The following is a 14,612-nucleotide window of genomic DNA, read 5'->3' as shown; positions in this document are numbered from 1 at the left end:
AAGAGTGTCTGAGGAATGTCACACATATCCCACCAGGTGAGTAGGAGGGGTTGGGGCGGGGGGATTGTTATTCTTAGCTTGAGCTTTGCCCTCAGCTTGCCTTATGCTCCTTCATCATTAAGGACTCTGTCTTACTAAGACTCTGTACTGACACCTTATCTTATCAACAGCTTAATCTCCAAAAACCTATAGAGTCCTTTGAGACCCTGTCTTAGTGAATGGTACCAAAAGCCCAACGTAGAAATCCTAGAATCAGTCTTTAGCTCTTCCTTCTCCTTTATCCATCATATCAAATCACCTAGCCCTACCTTTATTCTACCTAAAAAACAACTCTTAAATCTATCCACTTGGCTTTATCCCAATTCCCAGTACCTTAGTTTGTGTGGACATCATGTATTGTTGCCATATTTGCAATAACCTTCTAACAAGTTTCTATACCTCCAGTCAAGTGATTTTTATCCATATTTAGAGCTCTCAAAAAATTAATCTATGGGCTCTTGGGTGGCTCAGTCAGGTAAGCGCTGACTCTTGATTTCAACTCAGGTCATGCTTTCATGGTTTGTGGGTTCGGGCCCCGCGTCGGGCTGTGTGCTGACAGTGCAGGGCCTGCTTCTCTCTCTCAAGAACAAACTTTTTGTTTGTTTTTATTTATTTATTTTGAGAGAGACCACACAAGCAAGGGAGGGGCAGAGATTGAGAGAGAGAGTGAGAGAATACTAATTTTGGTGTAAGAGACCCACAGGCAAATTTCATCTCAGCTTACTTCCTATTCTGTCTCTATAGACAGAAATAACATCACTTTCCTCAAAAGTTAATATTAAATAATGCTTATAAAGCTCCTAGCATAGTGCCTAACTCAGAAGTTTTGAAACACATTATTTGTAATACTAAAAATTTCATTACAGTGACTTTTACCCTCTTGAGGCCTTTTTTTTTTTTTTTTTTTTTTAAGAGAGAGCACAAACGGCAGAGGGGGGCAAAGGGAGAGAGAGAGAGAGAGAGAGAGAGAGAGAGAATCCCAAGCAGGCTCTGTGCTGAGAAGGATCATGGGATCATGACCCAAGCTGAAATCAAGAGTCAGATACTCCAGCGACTGACTGAGCCACCGAGGCACCCCAGCCTCTTGAGGCTTTTAATTACATCAAAATACTGAGTTTTTCTCTAAGGTGTATATAGAACTGGTAATGAGCTACTTAGTTAAGAAAACAATTTCTTAAGTCTTTAAGTAAATGTTTATGTTTTGAGCTCCTCCCCAACCCCTGCCATGAAGCTGAGCAAAAAGAAATACAAAAAGGGATGCTTTTTTAAAAAGCCACTGTTAAAAATAAGATGAACTTCTCTGTGGGCCACACATGACAACAAAAACTGTTAACAGAGCTGAGCTGTGGGGATACCAGACTCCTGACACTAGCAGCTATGAGTTTTAGTGATGAGGAATGAACCAAAAGTGTCCACAGAAGGCTCACCTCCTGAAATCAGGGGTTAACCTAAGCTGACTACAATTCAACAAAATTATAAATCAACTAAGATGGTTCTTCTTTTCTAACATAAAAACATACATGGTGGGGAGAGGAAGTCACACACACAAAAATCAAAGTAGTACAGATCAAACTTATGATACAGCTATAACAGAAAAAGTTACAGGGGACCTTAGCATAGGGCTAAGCAAATAAATCAGAATACAATATGGAGCTCAGAACCAAACACTTACATGGTAATTGAATGACAGATGTAGCATTTGAAATACTGATACTTGAAGGAACAGCAACAGACATACAAAAATAAACAAGATCCCAAAATCGCACCATAAGCAAAAGTTAATCAGACGAATAAACACCTCAACATTAAAAACAAAAATTTAACTTTTGGAAAGACATAAAGGAGAGTATCATTATGACATTTCCTATACAAGCCCCAGAAAGCACTATTATGAAAAATTGGTAAGATTCCATTAAAATTAAAAGCCTTTATTTAAGAAAACTCCACACTCAAATACAAAGATAAACCACAAGCTACAATAGATAGTTGAAACACAGAGAACAGGTCATTAGTTAGTATTCAATATGGAACACCTACAAATTGATAAGGAAAAGACAAAACCTAATAGAAAAATGGACAAAGGTATGGCCTCAGAAATCACACACTGCATTTCTTCAATCTCCTAGTAGTTATTAAAGTCAGCACTATTCAACATGTGAGACTATACAAGGGCATGAATACCAGGAGGCTGACCATTGTGGCCATCTGGAGGCTAGCTACCACATACACAAAAAAGTATTTTGTAGTGCTTTGAAAACATACACATGTATTAAAAATATAAAAACAAGGGGCGCCTGGGTGGCGCAGTCGGTTAAGCGTCCGACTTCGGCCAGGTCACGATCTCGCGGTCCGTGAGTTCGAGCCCCGCGTCAGGCTCTGGGCTGATGGCTCAGAGCCTGGAGCCTGTTTCCGATTCTGTGTCTCCCTCTCTCTCTGCCCCTCCCCCGTTCATGCTCTGTCTCTCTCTGTCCCAAAAATAAATAAACGTTGAAAAAAAAAAATATATATAAAAACACAAACTAGAATATACACCACCTCCAGGACAATGGTTACCTCTGGGGAGAGAAGGGGTGGGATCAAAGAGGTAACAAAAGTTTCAAATGTATCTGACATTTACAAACATAGATCTGAAGAAAGTATAGCCAAATGCTAACATTTATTTATTTTTTTAAATGTTTATTTATTCTTGAGAGAGAAAGCAAAAGCGGGGGAGGGGCAGAGAGAGAGAGGGACAGAAGAGCCAAAGATCTGTGCTGTCCACACAGAGCCCGATGCGGGGCTCAAATCCACGAACTGTGAGATCAAGACATGAGCTGAAGTCTGGACGCTTAACAGACTGAGCCACCCAGCTGCCCCAAATGCTAATACTCATTAAATCTGTATGGTAGGGATATATTCTTTAATCATTCACTTTTCCTGTTATGTTTGAAATATTTCAATAAAAAGTTTTAAAATAATGAACCCAAAGAAATGGAAATAAAATTTGCTTTGAACAAGTTTATTTTTATACATTTTAAAAATTGAAATTTTTGTGACATGTAAGAAAAATATTTTTCTAATATGAAAATAAGTATCTCTTTGGTATAGAAGCACACCATTTGTGTTATCTTTAACTAAAAAGAAAAAATTTTAAAAAAAAAGGGGACCAAGAACTATGACCTAATATACTCAATGAAACTATTCTTTGCCCATCCGTTTGTCCCCTTTCATAACCCCACTGTGGGTCTTTAGAATACGTATCTGTACACAACTCCATATCTACAAAGAACTAAGATGCATTATCAAAGATGTCTAGAAATTACGGAAAATTAGTTGGCTTAATTGTCGACACAAACCACCAAAGAGAGACAGAGAGAATATAAGATATGGAACGTGTAAAGTAGAACATTGTCAATAAAGTCAAATTACATGCAAGCAATCACATCATTTAAATTTGTTGGCTTAAAAACACAGTAATTTCTTTAGAATCATATTTAGAATTTAAATTATTATGTGCAAAGCTCAAAAAGTAATAGTACAGAGCCATAATTTTGACAAGGCACTTTAAAGAGAACAACCAAACATACAACAACGTCAAAAAGAGTTAACCTGAGAAATAAACAAGGAAAAAATATAAACATTCTTTCTAGACAGGCTTTCATTTTCTGAAATAAAAGCTTTTTAGAAAGCATCATAAAGGATAAAAAAATATTTATCATATATTTTAAAAAGTTGTCCTCAAAGTTCAAATTCTCATAAAAAAAAAAAAAGATTGTATTCCTTCAAGTCAGTGAGGTTCTGAGTCAAATACTTTTTTAGAAAAACAATTACAATTTTCATGGTAAAAACAGGAACAAAAAAAAACAGCTTTTAACTGTACTGTCAACTCTTTTATTCAACAAACATTTACTGATTGCTGTGTGACACAATTGTTCTAGGTGCTGGAGATAAACAAGACACAATCATTAGTTCCAGGGACCTTGGCCTAGTGGCACTGGGCCAACATTGGTAGCCTTAAAGTTACCTCCCTAGGTCTGTAAAATAAAGCTCAACTTCAAACTCTGGCACTCTTGGCATCTTCTTGCAAATCAAATAGAATAATGATTTAACTATTTTTTTTTCTGCCATTAAAACTATAGATAACAATATCTACTGATGAAATTAACTTCCATAAAAGATTCTATGAAAGTTTAGAGGACAGAAAGTATTTAAAGATAAATATTGCCAACATCAAATATAACATCAGTATTCTGCTTTCACAAAAGTGAAGGAAACCAAAAAAATTTCATTCTGAATACACAGAACTACTGGAGACTACCTTATACTTATGGTACACGTGCAAATATCATCAATGAGGAAGAGGGAATTATTACACAGCCAAATCAGTTGTCAGGCTTCAAAGAATCATAACCTTCTTTCAAGAGGTCCCTCCATGTTTTAAGGAAACGTGCATTTTCTGTACATTTGAAGGCAAGCTCTTCCACTTGAGCTGATACTGCAGATGTGGCTTCAAGAAGTTTGGTTAATGAAAATGCTGCCTGAAATTTAAAAAGAAAAAAAGAAAGAAAGAAAGAAAGAAAGAAAGAAAGAAAGAAAGAAAGAAAGAAAGAAAGAAAGAAAGAAAAGAGAAACAACAGAAGTTTATTTTTAAGATTTTCATCTCATTTTATAAACAGTCTAAAAATAGCTTAAAACCTTGACTCCATTGCCTAAGTTATTTTCCTTAAAAGTAACAAAAAAATCTTCAAACGAAAATACCAGCTCTTTCAGGGAACCCAAGAAATTCTTTCATATGAAGTAAGCTTTGAGGAAATATGTCTGCTGGAAAGGCATCCATTATGCACCAAACATAACAAATCAGTATTTTTTTTTTAACTGAAAATACACTAGGGGTGCCTAGCTGTCTCAGTCCATAGAACATGAAACTCTTCATCTGGGGGTTGAGTTCAAGTCCCACTTTGGGTGTAGAGATTACTTAAAAAAAAAAAAAATCTTTAAAAGAAAAAAAGAAAAAAGAAAGTAAAAAAAAAAAAAAAATACACTAGAATCTCATTTAACTCAACAAGAGGACTTGGATCCCTTGACACTAAGGACCAGAAGTATCTGAAGAAGGACTTACAGACTTACTTCATCATAAACAACTCACTAAAAAATAAAAAATTCACTGATATTTAGTAACAAGGGCAGTGCTCCACTAATTTTACCTGTGAACGCTATTTAAACCATGAAAATATATAGAACAAAGAATAGATACTCTCAGCTGACATATATGAACAAAATCAAAATGAACAAAATCAAGCATACAGAAATGTTTTCTTCACCTATAATATAGAATAACACTGTTCCTACACTAACACATCAGCAGTCCAGTCTACATATTCTCTTGAAACCAGTCTTGTTCAGCAAAAACAGTTTTGTTCACCATTTTTGTCATCTTTAAACAAGCAAACAAATACTTAAGATAATCGAGTTCATTATCCAGTTTCCAGTCTGCACAACAGGGTCTATTCCACAAAGTTCTCCCAGGAGGATCACACCCTACATACCTCATTCACTTGACCCATCCAAGAGCCTTTTTATACTGAAACCCCGGTGATGGGTGAGTAGGTGGGTGTGCGCGCCACTGGGAATTCGCAATTCAACAGAAACCATACTATGCATTCTAGCAATCATAGGGAGGGGTTTTTGACCTAACCTTTAATGAAACCCAATCTAGACTACAAGCGCAGTTAAGTAATCCCTCCAAACTGGGTCCAGCGCACAGCAAGCCTAAAACAGACAATAATAGCATTGCCAGCTGGCTCTGGCAGGTGGCCAACTAGAGCAGCGGGATCTTAAGTCCCAAGGAAAGAAATCACAGCCTGATTCTAAGCACCAACAGGCAACAAGGAGAGCACAGACACCGCCTGCACAAGTCTGCGCAGTAGAGCAGAACGGTTTCAGGTTACAGAGGGTGATTGAAACCAGAAGGCGAGACTAAAACAAAATAGGGGTGGGGCGGTGGAGGGATAACTCCTTATTCCTCAACACTAAATCTAAAGGCGGAATACTCATAGATGGGGGACAAAGGGCCTTGGGTCGCCAGTTTACTCAACCCATCCCCCAGCCCATACTCTGAAAGGGCAGAAGCGCGAGACGCGCCGGACTGGGTGCGCGGACTCCTGGTCCTTTTCTCCCTTGCACCGCCACGGTCTGTCTTCCAAAAAGGGCTGAATGGGGACCTGTCTACCAACACTCACGTCTCCGATCTGCAGCTCCACTTCCTCCAGCGGGTCCACTGTTCGGCTGCTGCTTCTTCTTGGAACTGGCCAGCCCAAACTCACTGGGACGCCGGGGGAAGATGTTGACGAGGCGTCTGAAGACGAGGGAGACGAAGGAGGTGGCGGGGGCGGCGAAGAAATCCGCACGTCCTCAGGGTTTGCCATTGAGCGGGGCTGGGACTGCAGAATCTGACCTTAGCAGCCGAACCGACACCAACAGTCTTTCAAACTGCTCGCGCCCAACGCCCAGAAGCCCCGCCTCCTCCCGGCCGCAATCCCGCCCAGTATACTAGTGGGTCTCTAGCCAAATCCGCGGATACCAGTCATTTTTTCGGGACAGCCAATCAAATGTCAGTTAATTCACCTTGGGTAGCTCAACGCTCTTGCGCAAACTTCCAGTCAGGCTCAGAAGACGGTTGAGCAGAGGACTACAACTCCCAGAATGCCGTATGCATCGTGCCACCTCCCACTGCTTTGGATGCGAGCGCATTACACTCCCGGATCTGTGGGTCTCTCTCACAAGCCCCCGGAGGCCTCACCACGCCTTGGTGAGACGCAAACTCAGAACCAATCCTCAGCCTGAAGCCGGGGGCGGGCTGGGACTTAGAGTCTCTTTCCTTTTCCTCTTTCGGAACGTGACCCGGAAGTCTCTGCTGGCCATCGCGTCCATGCGTGGCGCCGGCGCAGAGCGAGAAAGAGGCGGGAACACGGTGAAGCCACAGTGTTGGGCCGAACTCTAGGCAAACTTCAGCGGAGGTGTTGGTCCTTCTTGGCAGGTGATGGCGCCCCCCGCGGCCTAGAGGTCCAGCGCCCGCGGCGAGCCACAGACAGCCCTTCCGTTGTGTCCCACCGACAGTCCTGGGAACAGTGAATATGTTGGTGCCGCTAGCCAAGCTGTCCTGCCCGGGTGAGAGAGAACTCCGGGCGGGGATAAATGGAGGAAGGTCGAGGAGTCCGGGCGAAAAGGACAGGGCCACACCTGGGGCGGGAGAAGGGGGGTGCGGCAGGACACCTACCTCTCTCCGCCGGCTCTCCTGGCGTTCACTGGTTAAACTAGGACGAAGGCCACGCTGTCTGCGCCTGGTAATGGACCCTAAATTCCTCCCCATTGAGTTGCCCCAATTGGAAGAATTAACAACTAGGTTAAAGGTCGTGGGCTGAGGAACCTTGTCAACATGACCCTCCGGTGGACTCCTGAACCGAATATTCCCAAATCCTGGTCCTAAAACTCTTATCCCATAGCTCAGGTGTTATATGTTGCATTGTTTTAAAGGATAAAATAATATTTGCACAGTTTTTCTTCTTGGTCGTGTACTGACTTTCGTCTTTGCACCCATCCTAGTCCATTCTTAAGAATTTGAAGTCCGATCTGTCACATCATGATTAACATCCATGTGCTGCCCCAAGTCACCAGATTACATCTGGAGCCAGAAATTTTTCTACATTGTCTAAAATTAACTTTAGAGGCTTACCGTGTTATGGGTGCTCCTAGAACCATCATGATGATTTGTGAAAATACCTCATTACCTTCCCTTTCTCTTAAGTAAAAATAATAATAATAATAATAATAATAATGCAGTTGAATGGTCTTTGGTTGGTTTTACTTAAAAACAAAAAAAGTTTAAAAATTCAAAAAACTTCACTGCAGAATCTTGAATTTTTTCACAGTTGTCTTAATTTTTTTATCTTTTATTTTTGGTTATGGAATAAACAAGTATACATACTGCAGATTCACAGATGTTCTTATTTTGTACATTTTATGAAAGTAGAATTTTGTCAGATTTGGCTACCATATGTTAAATTAGAATTTTGTTTAAGGTTCCTGTTACTCATACATGTATTACTACACCTAATGTGTAGATATGCTTTATGTTTTGTGGAATATCAAAGTAGTCAGATGCTATCTACCCTACTGCCTGATTTAGCTGAAACAATTCTTGGGCCAAGCCTTAACCAAATTCCACCACAATCAGCATTTCCATTTTCCATGGATACTTAAATCATTGCCATTTTCATAGCTCAGTGTTAGCACTACTGGCAACAAAGAGATGGACACAAATGTGTTGGCAGTGATGTTATGAGTTCAATGGACTTTTTGACCTTCTCTACCAAAATTCAGCCAAGTTGCCTAATGGTTCAGATGTTTAAAGTGGAGTACCAGATTTGTTTTCAGAAAAAGAGTAAAGGTCATGACTTTTTAATTTTTATCCCCTGGGGAAAATCAAAAATCAAACTACCCAATTCCAAATATTCTCAAGAAAACCACTGGCTATGTAAGCAATAGAATTAGTTTTGTCTGATACCAGGTCAACAGTTTGCAGCAGCAAATGATAACTTCTATACACTAAACTACAATTCATCACAAAACAAAGATTTTTAATATCTTTTAATAATACAAATAATTAATAAATATTCTTTTGAATAATGATAATGCTCTATTTGAACCAAACTCTAGAACTGAATTCTCCTGTAATATCTTTATTTATGTATTTTAGATACATTTTTTTCAAGATTTAGGATATGTGAAAAGTTACCTAATAATTAAAACATTATTCCCAATATTAAGATTTTTAGTATGCCTCTGTAAGTAGAGAAAATTAGTTTCCTTGCCACTCTTTTTTTAAGATTATCAAAAACATTTTTTTAATATTTATTTTTGAGAGAGAGAGAGAGCACATGCACAAGTGGAAGAAGGGCAGAGAGAGAGAGGGAGACACAGAATCTGAAATAGACTTCAGGCTCCAAGCTGTCAGAACAGAGCCCATCCCGGGGCTTGAACCCACAACCATGAGATCATGACCTGAGCCAAGGTCAGATGCTTACCCGACTGAGCCACCTAGGTGCCCCAAGATATTTTTTAGTGTTTAAAAGTCCTTAGAGTTCAGCCACTATACATCTCTTTCCTTCCTGTTTCCCACAATCTTATTGATTTTCTGAGGGCAGATTTTTGCTTTAAAAAAATATTTTATTGGAAAGAATAAATCATAAAAATATGCTAGTTCTGCAATTAGGTACTAAAAAATAATTAGACTATGCCAGGCAATTATCTCTCCATGTAATTAGAAAAGAAAGGAAAAAAAATCTTGTTTTCATCACAGCACAGTTTCCATTCACAAATCATTCCAAATCCTATCATAGTCTCAGAGCTTGACTGATGTTGGAAGGATTGAGACTGAGCTTGAGTGGGATCATCTGAATTCCTATTTATCTACTGTAAATGGGGATGAGCTGCCCCACAATTTGTATAAGGTCATGAAGGATAAGATGTATTAAAATTGAAAATTCTTGTTTTTTAATTTTTAAGTTGATTTACTTTGAGAGAGGGAGAGCACATGAGTGCGCAGGCACGCACAAGCAGGAGAGAGCAGAGAAAGAGATAATCCCAAGCATCAGGCTCTGCGCTATCAGCACAGAGCCCGAGGCCGGGCTCAGTCCCATGAACCCTCAGATCATGACCTAAGCTGAGATCAAGTAGGATGCTTAACTGACTGAGTCACCCAGGCACCCCTAAAATTGAAAATTTTGAACTGTTCAGTATGTCCATTAAAATGTAAATTTTATTGTATATTTCAAATCCATGTAAAAGTCTTTGTTGATCTTTACTAATTATTTGTTATAGCCCATATTTAGAAACTTATTTTTGGGATGTCTAGCTGACTCAGTCAGTAGAGCATGTGACTCTTTATATTGGGAGTGTGAGTTCGAGCCCTACATTGGGTGTAGAGTTTACTTAAAAATAAAATCTTAAAAGAAAAAGAAACTTGTTCATTTGCAGATAGATGCTTCCTTATAAGAGACAAGTTAAAAACCAGGAAAGGCCTCATTATTATTGTTATCGCTGTATAACCCAAGTTACTTTTTGGAAATTAAACCACAGATTTGCAGGTTCCTGCAAATTACAGTGAAAATTGTAACTAGGAAGATATCTATTTAGTTATCAAATATATATTAGCCCCTTGCTTTTTGTAAGATATACTAGATCATATATCATAGTATTTCCAAGGCAAAGACTGACCATAAACTTTAGAGCTGACGGGGTGAGCAGAGTTAGAATAACATGCTGAATGTTTCGTTGCTGTTAATGAATTCAAACACAATGTAAACAGACTCCAAAACCTATGCACTTAACCACTGCTTTTTTCCATTTTCCCTTTTCTATTTGTTTTGTTTTTAATTAATAAACTTAGTTTTGGGGGGGCAGTTTTAGGTTTAAAGAAAAGTTGAGCAGAAAATACACAGGGTTTCCATATAACTTTCCCCCATTCCCCATTAACATCTGGTATTGGTGGTACATTTGTTACAATTGGTGAACCAATTTTGATACATTGTTATTAGAGTTCATTCTTTGTATTGTACATTTTATGTGCATTTGACAATGTGTAATGACATGTATCCACCATTATTACATTATTGTATAGAATAGTTTACCCCCATATCCCCTGTGTTCCACATATTCATCCCTTCTTCTCTCTTCCAGAACCCATGGCAACCACTGATTTTTTTGTAATGTCTCTATAATTTTATCTATAGAATGTCACGTAGTTGAAATCATGCAGTATGTAGACTGGCATTTTCAGATTGCCTTCTTTTAATATGCATGTAAGTTTCCTCCATGTCTTTTCATGTCTAATAGTTCGTTTCTTTTTAGTGCTAAATAATATTCTATTGTTTGGATGCACCCCAGTGTATCTGTTTATCCATTCACCTACTGAAGGACATCTTCCAAGTTTTGACAATTATAAATAATGCTGCTATACATTCATGTGAAGGGCTTTGTTTTTAATATTGGCCATTTTCTTTCTTTTATTGTGATGAGAACTCTTAACATGACATAGACCCTCTTGACAAATGTTTAAATGTATGTTATTGTTGACTATAGGTACAGTGTTGAACATCAGATCTCTAGAGCTTACTCATCTTGCTTGACTGCAGGTTTTTGTGTGGACATTAATTTTCAACTCATTTGGGTAAATACCAACGGGTGCAATTGCTGGATCATTTGTTAAGAGCATGTTGAGCTTTGTTAAGAAATGCCACACCATCTCCCAAAGTGGCTGTACCACTTTGCATTCCCACTAGCAATGGATGAGAGATCCTTTTGCCCCACATCTCTGTTAGAAAAAAAATTTCCAGTGTTTTTCTCATAATCTTTATTGTGTGTGGTTGTGAATATTCTTTTTTTAATAATAGTTTTATTGAGATATGTCACATACCATACAATCACACCATCTAAAATACACAGCTCAATGGCTTTTAATACAAACATAACAGTTGTGCAGCCCTCACCACGGTCTATTTCAGAACATTTTCATCACCTTAAAAAGAAACCTCACACCATTAGCAGTCACTCTTCAACCTCTCCAGCCCTAGGCAACAACTAATCTATTTTCTGTCTCTATGAATTAGTCTAGTCTGGATATTTCATATACATGGAATTCTATAATACGTGATCTTTCCCTGCTGGCTTCTTTCATTTAGCAATATGTTTTCAAAGTGTACCATATTGTAGCATATATCACTACTTTATTTCTTTTTGTTGCTAAATAATACTCCATTGTATGAATATATCACCTTTTATCCATCCACAAACAGACATTTGGATTTTCTCTATAATTTAGCTGCTTTGAATTATGCATCTGTGAAGATTCATGTACAAGCTCTTGTGTGTTTTCATTTGTCTTAGGTATATACCTAGGGGAGAGCTACATAGAAATTCTATGCTTAAGGTTTTGAGGAACTGGGAGACTGTTTTCCAAAGTGGCTGCACCATTTCACATTCCCACCAGTTGTGTATGAGGGTTCCAGTTTTTCCACATCCTCATCAACATTTATTATTATCCCTCTTACTGCTTATAGCCCTCCTAGTGGATATAAAGTATTGTTTCATTGTGGTTTTGATTTGTATTTCCCTGATGGTTAATGATGTTGAGAATCTTTTTATGTGCTTATTGGCCATTTATATATCTCCTTTGGAGAAATGTCTATTCAGATCCTTTGTCTCTTTTTTAATCTGGTTGTCTTTTTATTATTAGAGATGAGTTTATTATATATGCTTGATACAAGTCCCTTATGAGATATATGATTTGCAAATATTTTCTCCCATTCCATGAGTTATCCTTTCACTTTCTTGATGGCATCCCTTGAAGATAAAAGGTTTTTATTTTGTTGAAGTATAGTTTACCTATTTTCTCTTTTGTTGCTTGTGGTTTTGGTATCACAGCAAAGAAACCTTTGTCTAATCCAGGGTCACAAAGATTTATACCCATGTTTAAAAAAAAATTATAGTATTAGCTCTCACATTTGGGTCTTTGAAGCTTTTTGAGTTAACTTTTGTATCACCATAATCTTAATCTTTTAACTTTGTATTTTTAAATAATTTTACACTTACAGAAGCATTGTAAAGATAACACAGAGTTCCCATATACCCTTTGCCCAGCTTAACTCCTTACATAAGCATAGTAGAATTATCAAAACTAAGAAATTGATATTGATGTAATACTATTAACTAAACTACTGACTCTATTTGGATTTTATTATTCTGTTCCAGGATCCAATCCAGGACACCATGTTGCTTTTAGTTGTCATGTCTCCTTAGTCTACCTCAATGTGATAGTTCCTCTGTCTTTTCTTGTCTTTCATACTTTTGATATGTACTAGCCAGGCATATTGTAGAATGTTCCTCAATCTGAATTTGTCTGACTTCTCATAATTACACTGAGGTTATAGATTTTGGGGGAAGTATGACACAGGTGAAGAGCTCTTCTTATCATATCAGGGAGTAGGTTTTACCAACATATCTTATTGCCAGTAATGTTAAACTTGATCATTTGGTTAAAGGGTCTGCTATATTTCTCCACTGTAAAAGTAATATTTTTCCCTTTCATGCTCTACTTGTGGGAAGCTAGTAACTAATTGCAACCTACACTCAGAAGCAGAGAAACAAATAATCTGTGGATGTATCACCATAATCTTTTATACTTTGACTTTTTCTGTTAAAATTATAGGCCAAGTGGAATTCATTTTGATAGGAAGAAAAAGGTACACTTTTTTCCCAAATGACTCTCTCCCTATCTTTGATGATTTAGTGAGTAACCATCTCTTCTCCCTGATTAGAAATGGCATCTTTATCAGACATCAAATCCTGAACTCTTTATTCTTTTCCTTTGATTATTCTATCCCTTCTCCTATAACAGACTTTTAATTATTATAGCTCCAAATACAAGTTTTTATACTTTTCAGGGCTATTCCCAAGGGAGGATTCTCTGTCCCTTTTTTTTTTTTTTTTTTTTTAATAATGGGAAAAATTATGAAGAAGAGTACCGGAGAAGAGAGCCTGAAATTGAAGATACAGGTCAAAGGGAAGGCCTCAGATGGAGGGATGTCCCTACAAATATGGGAGGGATAAGCCTCATCATCCAGGTGGAAGGATTAATCTAAGTGAAGGGAAACGACATCTATTATAACCTAAAAGAATGAACAAAGAGTAGATACAAATACAGATTACATTAGAAGTTGTTGCCAAGGAAATAGGGAAGTTCCCACCTAATTGCTTCTATCTTTCTATGATGTTTGGTGTGTTAGAGTATCTGCTTCAGATAAGGGAGGGAGGAGGTAGAGTTGAAGATTTTAGGACAATAGAGGTTTAAAGAAAATTATTGCAGATAAATCTTTGCACACTTCTGTTTATTTCTATTTTCTAACTTAAAGTATAGGTACATTTTTGAGGCTCTCAGAAGATACTGCCATATGGGAGAGTTAATTTTTTAAAAGGCTGACCATAAAACGTAGTTTGCCTGCATTGTCCCAGCATAATTAATACTGCCCCTTGTTACTCTCACAAGTATCCAGTTGATAAATTATATGGTCATCCTATTTATAGGTTAGGCTTGATACGAGCTATATTGAAAAATTAGTTTATTAGATACTTCTAAAATATTATAGTTTGAAAACATTACTTTAATGAGGAGAAACTAACTAAATTGTTCACCTGGGGCACCTGGATGCCTCAGTCAGTTAAGCATCCAACTTCGGCTTAGGCTCAGGTCATGATCTCTCAGTTCATGTATTCAAGCCCCACGTTGGTCTCTCTGCTGACAGCTCAGAGCCTGGAGCCTGCTTCCAATTCTGTGTCTCCCTCTCTCTCTGCCCCAACCCCACTTGTGCTGTGTCTCTCTCTGTCTCTCAAAAATAAACAAACGTTAAGAAGAAAATTTTAATTGTTCGTCTAGGAAATAGTATAGTGGGTTTCAGTACATGCACAACTAATGGCTCAACAACATAGACCTAACTATTAATTGAATGCGGTATTGATATGGTCAGAATGTGAACACAGAT

General features: G+C 38.0%; 2 protein-coding genes across 2 annotated transcripts in view; one reads left to right on the top strand and one right to left on the bottom strand.

Moving 5' to 3' along the window:
• Positions 1 to 3,021: 3,021 nt before the first annotated feature.
• Positions 3,022 to 6,443, bottom strand: CB1H4orf46 (chromosome B1 C4orf46 homolog). Its single transcript, XM_045464450.1, has 2 exons — positions 6,258 to 6,443; positions 3,022 to 4,556 (listed from the first exon to the last, which is right to left on the bottom strand). Exons 1-2 carry the CDS (start codon positions 6,441 to 6,443, stop codon positions 4,401 to 4,403), a joined length of 342 nt encoding a protein of 113 aa, XP_045320406.1. The 3' UTR covers positions 3,022 to 4,400.
• Positions 6,444 to 6,920: 477 nt separating this feature from the next.
• The window catches only part of ETFDH (electron transfer flavoprotein dehydrogenase), a 33,858-nt gene continuing 26,166 nt past the window's right edge, over positions 6,921 to 14,612 (top strand). Inside the window, exon 1 of the mRNA XM_045464424.1 lies at positions 6,921 to 7,185. Coding sequence (XP_045320380.1) covers positions 7,152 to 7,185 — 34 coding nt within the window. The 5' untranslated portion in view covers positions 6,921 to 7,151. The remainder of the gene's footprint in view (positions 7,186 to 14,612) is intronic.

This window comes from Leopardus geoffroyi, chromosome B1 (assembly GCF_018350155.1).
Source record: "Leopardus geoffroyi isolate Oge1 chromosome B1, O.geoffroyi_Oge1_pat1.0, whole genome shotgun sequence".
In the NCBI taxonomy this organism is placed as follows: Eukaryota; Metazoa; Chordata; class Mammalia; order Carnivora; family Felidae; genus Leopardus; species Leopardus geoffroyi.
This window is presented reverse-complemented; position numbering and strand designations above follow the sequence as displayed.